Raw genomic sequence first — 6159 nt, 5'->3', positions numbered from 1 at the left:
TAAAAATTTAAAAGCCGGCCAGAATATACAAGATAAATAAATAAACTGATCTACAGCTCATTGAGATCTGCAGGAGGAACATTGACACGAACTGTCACGGCCTCCCAATTACCAACCAAACTTTTAAACTGACCCAATGGCATTTCTTCCCTCATCTTATTTGGCAGTTCGTTCCCGAGTGTGGCTCCTGCATATCTGAATGAGTGTAGCCCATGGGTAGTTGTCCTTACCCTGGGAACATCTGCTGTTTTTATTTCTAAAAGAGTAATTGCATTTTTTTAATTTCAATAAGTCCATGTAGATCATGTATAATGGACATTGTTTATTAATAATTGTTTTACCTCTATTGCTATCATTCTAATTCTTCTGATTTCTAAACTTGGTAATTTTGATTTAATTAACAGTTGTTGATAAGTGCTACAATAATCTTCATATATAAATCTTAGGGCACGCTCCTGTATTTTCTCTATTTTTCTGGTATTACAATCACCACAGAAGTGCCATGTAACACTGAGGACAATAATTAAAATTTGACATGATAAATGAATAATATATAGTAAGTCTATCTAATTTTGTTAAATGCGGTTTACTAATACGTTTAAGTACATGTAATTGTCTTTATGCCTTTTTACAAATGTTAGAAATATGGGCATCAAACTTAAAGTTGATATTCAATTCTCATTCAATTGTTGCATTGTGCATGGTTTTTTTTAAATAATTTTTAAATCTGAAAAGAGCAGAAAAACAGTTCATTTAACATTCGACAATGCCTTAGAGTTAATACAAAACATATTAATTTCTTTAATGCTTTCTATTCAGCTTGAAGCACTATTCTGTCATTTTTATGATTGAGTGGTTTGTATGTCAAATAAGATTAACTTCCAGTTGTTCCCCTTTGCCAGTAGAGGGCGCAATTAGATAACTTCCGTAAAACGAAAGCCAGCTGTCAGGATGGTTGCACGACTGTTTCTGTTGTTTTTATTTTGTTTTGTCATAAATGCAGCGAATTTGAAGCCTAGATTTGAGTACAAATACAGTTTTAAAGGACCACATCTAGTGCAAAGTGATAATAGCATCCCTTTCTGGGAATACGGCGGAGGTAAGGTGTTGAGATTCGGCGTGTTTTGGTTGGCAGTTTGGTACACGTGTAACTAACCGGTCAACATATGGTCCGTGTTTACATTTTTTTGCATGAAATTTTGAATTCGTACAAATATTTCTTTTAACTTACCGCGATCTGCAATATGGTTTATTAGAAATATATAGTAATATATAGTCTGTTTTCCTAATTGCAAAATTGAATTGCAGAAGTACATGTATATAAGACCCTCACATGTAAATACTGCTATGGTGCACGTTTCCTTTATTATAATAAAAAATAAAATAAAAAGATACAAAATAAAACAGTCTGTATATATATATAAAAACAACCTATAAATGAAAGAAAACCTCCTACATAGTGTGCTGTACATAGTTATCTACATACAACCAGAAAAAAAATCTTTCAAAATTTACCCCAAATACTCTAATAATATATATATTAGAGGTGTTCCTATTTAAAGGAAGCTAATACAGAGAAGAAGAAGCAGAAGTAAATCATTTTGAAAATATGTTTTGGATTTGGAACTTTTACCTTATTTAAACTACATTCAGTAAGTTTATATGTTATGAAAAAGTTCAAAACCCAACTTGAAAATTCTATAAAATTGATTTTGTATTATTAAACAATCATGCATATACATTACACATGGTCATGAATAAGGATAAAATTTAAAAACATGAAAAGACAAATACACCTTATCGATAATTTGTCCGCCATAACCTGATAACTACAATGTAGATATCACAAAGATTACTGTAAAATTTTGATATAACAGCAAATGTCTGATGCTACAAAGGAAATTTGATTGTTGTTTTCATCATGAGGCCACAATTAAAAATATTTCAGTTTGCCCAAACCCGACCCATGATGACTGGGTGTGGGTAGGTAGGTAGGCAAATTCTTTTTTTTTTTTTTTTTTTATCAGAATTTGCATGAAAATATTAAAAGATCTTATAACAGTATATCTTTATTTCCCCGTCAAACCTTTGTAGAGACAACCAAAGGCCATGAATTTAAAACCTCTATAAATAAATTAGTCTAAATATGATTTGTATCCTGAGATGTTTATAATCCTGACAATTGCTAACTGTGTGAAAGGGCTGGTGGATTTATGAAGTGATTTCAACAGTTCCATCAACACGATGTTTGTGTAAAAAAATATCAGCTGATTTAATATATAATGATTAAATTTGTTTGCAGTTCTTAAATCCTATTTCTATGAAAATAGATTAAATGTCCTAAAATATTTATATGAATTATTATCTATCATCCTTAGTGTCTTTTATGTTTTGAAAAAAAAAAAAATATTTTACATTATCACACAGGTAAACTAATTTGGCTATAAATAGATCAAAGCATGTTCTGTAGAATCTCCAAACTAAAAACGTATTTGTTATAATTTTATTTCTTTAAATAATCAAGTTTAATTTTTGAAAATAATCATTGTTGATAAAATATAATTACAAAAAGTTAACGTTTTCTGAAGACTATTTACGTTTAGGTCATGGTTCTAGAGGCTTCCTCACAAATTTGTATAAAAATCCAATATGGCGTCAATAACATGTTTTTACTTTTGCACATGTGAAAAAAATATTTCTGACAAAAGTCAGATTTCTCTTGTCAAAAAGGATTTATATTTATATTGCAATGAATTATTCAGAAGGAGTTACATTCAGTTAAGATTATATTTCTGATTCTGTGAGCAATTATAGTTTTATCAAATTCTCCCAAACAGCAACGTACTGATCTTGTCTAATGAGACTTGTAAATTTGAACTTTTTGAATAAAAGGGCATCTAATTTACATGATAAAGGAAGATTATAGTTAAAGACAACAATTTATCAAGAAATAATTCCTTTTTATTCAGTAAAAACAAAATCTCCTTGCAAGATTGTAAATTCGCAACTTCCGGATCCATTTCCTGTCAGAATAACATTGAAAATATTCGATTGCACATGGTTTTGAACAAATCTACCTGAATATTCTAATCAGATATTCGATAACACGGTGAAATTAACATTGAGCATATAGGTTAGGGTTTGGTAGTACAGACAACTACAGCGTAAAAAAAACTGTGCCACTTCACATGTTTTACTTCTTTACGTTCGTTAAATCAGAAGATAAAAACAGAGAACATCGAATATCGATTAACTGCGTCTCTTATACGCTTTCTTTGAACTTATTCACAGTTTCTTTCAAACGCAAAGACGACAAACATTAAGTTTTGTACGATGACGGAGCGGACCCCAAAAAAATCCGAAAAAAAAAAATTTCTTCAAAAAAACGTCAAAAAAGAATTTGAGTCGGCGGGTTTATTTTGGGTCGGTCGCGTTTGGGCAAACATACAATCTTTTTATTTTGGCCTGACTTCAAGTGTCACAGATTCCTAGATAGTGTTAATGTCCATATTATGGTCAGGTCATATGTTTTCGTTCTTTACACATGCTTTTTCAATGAAAATCGTGGTGTCATAATATATTTTTCTTAAAACTAGAACTCTTTAGACAAGGATAAAGTATGTCCGTATTCATGGGAGGATCCAGAGTTTGCTGAAAGGGTGTTTGTGATTGTTGGTAATGGTAATCAGTTAATGGTCGTAGTTACAAGAATTCTGTGTTTTTCCCCACTCCTAAATCTACAGGCAACTCATATTAAATAACAAAAATTGAACAAAAATCTGACATCTGACTAATGCAACAACCCAACAAAGCAAATCATTGTTATATTATATCTAACATGTATAAAGTTATAACTCGAGCAATCATTCAGTTGTTATTGTTATTAATGTGAGCTTATGTTTGTATTTAATGTAACCCGACTTGAAATAAAATTTCTTATCTTATCTTATCTGTTCAATTGGTTTGCATGTTAAATCAAAGAGCAGCGAAGCTATTTTTCTAATGAAGCAGAATAAAATGTATGTGTGGTTTTCAGTTACCCTTCCTATGATTTTTTTGTCATTTTGCATTAAGCACTGTTAAAGTCAGAATGTTGCTCCCATAGAGTAAGACTCTGGCAACATGGGCAATGTAAAAAAACAAAAAATAAAAACAAATCCCTACCTACCTAAGTACTCTAATTATTTTTTAGATGTAACTTGAACCACACATACTATTTTATTTGGCCTGATGATGATTTAATCATTGACACTACCAGTTCTTGTGACTTTAAAATATTCATTTCTATGTAGGTCACCATTTTTGATTACATACGCAACTTGCAAATCACAATACAATCTCCTTTATTTTGGATGTTAATGAATGAGGACTTGTTAAGCTGGCCTGTTAAATTTAATGATCTTCAAAATACTCTAAGGACCTGTTACTTCGAAGCCAAGATTATGTCCTGTACATGCTGTACTTGTTACCTATTAAATTTGAAATGTTTTTCAGTAGTTACTTTGCATGTCTGTGTAAGGTTTCTGATAATAACAAGGAATTCGTTTACTGTTAATTAATGTGGACTTGTCTAGTTGGCCTGTGAGATTTAATGAATTTCAAACATTTCAAAATGCTCTCAGGACTTGTCGCTTCGTATCCAAGATTATGCCCTGTATTTGATACCTGTTAAAGTTGATTTTTTTTTCATCAGTAACACTGTACTTGAATATTATATAAGAAAATAAGACATAAGAACAAAATAATTAAACTAAAACAGGACAAGTTTGGCCTTCAACAATCAGAAAATCTGCACTTTGCATATTTGGAATAAGAGAGGTATTAAAAAATAGAGCATGCAAACTTTGAAAGATTTTATTTTTTGTATACCGTAGATACTTGCTTATAAGTCGGAAGTTTGGGAGTAAAATTCAGAATCCAGAGAGGGGTACCGACTTATAAGCGAGATCCCAAGACCAGAGGAAAAATCCAAGCTTGAGAAAAGTGGTCAGGAGTGAATTTCCTGGTCAAAACTACGTTGGTGATTGCCAAACCTACATAAATCCTTGAATACAAAGTTTTTGTTGAAAATAAATGACTACAATAGTGTCTTTGTGTTTTATTTGTTCTCTGATAACTTTTTTTCTGTCAATTTGTGTTGAATTTCCGACTGTTTCCGGTTTGTGTATTGATTTTTATGGTCAAATGGTTTGTGCATAAACCCAAAAGAAAGAGCCAAGAACCAAAAATGAAAACGAGATAACAATGTACCAACTATGTAAAAGGATGTATTCAGCGGAGTTATTGTGTCATTATTGTGATATCATGATATCAATTTAATACTTGTAAATCATACAATAATCAAAAATATTTTTAAGATTCATTCCCAAGATCAAAATATTATTCATTAAAATGTCTCGGGTAAACAAAAAGATAAACAAAATTGATTGGCAAGCCAATATAATCCATTGATAACCCCTAATTTAGAGACAAAGAGTTGTATTCACTAAAGGTGTGAAAAATATCAGTGATAGGTGAACAGATGACACTAATGAGATGGAAGTTATTTTAATATAAAGTTGATTAGCTTCACTTAATTTTTTTAATCCTTTAATCATCACAATATAATAAGAATTATGAAGTGTACATGCTCTTTTAACACTGAGTAATGTGTGCTGTGAAAAATATTGATTGACTTTAAATTTTTTCAGGTTCATATTGGTTTATGTTCGCTTTTCTCAAACAATAGGTTGTTAGTCATACCCTACAAAATCATTGATGCATTACGTAAACAACACATGGCTTAATCTGTAATCAAACAGTGAACAAAACAACAGGAATAAATACATCTTTATTATTAACAGCTATATAAATTATCATAATCAACATCAACTAAATTCAAACCAAACAAACATTCATGCAGAAAATGAATATAATTCCTGGATTTGCATTGGTTTTACCGGCGTTCAGTAACTGTCAGCTGCAAAAAAAATGTCCAAATTTTGTCCGACTTATACGAGGGTCAAGACTAAATCCTCAGAATTTGAAGCTGAAAAGGGCATCCGACTTATAGTCGGATCGACTAATAGGCGAGTATCTACGGTAAATCACATTTAAAAAATCCCAATGGCACAAACATGAATGAGAACCAAGCATTTTAACTAAGTACATGAAGTAAAT

General features: G+C 31.0%; 1 protein-coding gene across 2 annotated transcripts in view; it reads left to right on the top strand.

The window, feature by feature from the left end:
- Positions 1-901: 901 nt before the first annotated feature.
- The window catches only part of LOC143052387 (protein ERGIC-53-like), a 29754-nt gene continuing 24496 nt past the window's right edge, over positions 902-6159 (top strand). For both annotated transcript variants that reach the window (XM_076225414.1, XM_076225413.1), the window contains exon 1: positions 902-1099. In XM_076225414.1, coding sequence (XP_076081529.1) covers positions 952-1099 — 148 coding nt within the window. In that variant the 5' untranslated portion in view covers positions 902-951. The remainder of the gene's footprint in view (positions 1100-6159) is intronic.

Source organism: Mytilus galloprovincialis, chromosome 11 (genome assembly GCF_965363235.1).
Source record: "Mytilus galloprovincialis chromosome 11, xbMytGall1.hap1.1, whole genome shotgun sequence".
Lineage (NCBI taxonomy): Eukaryota > Metazoa > Mollusca > Bivalvia > Mytilida > Mytilidae > Mytilus > Mytilus galloprovincialis.
The sequence above is the reverse complement of the archived record's forward strand: the minus strand, read 5'-3'. Positions and strand labels throughout refer to the sequence as shown.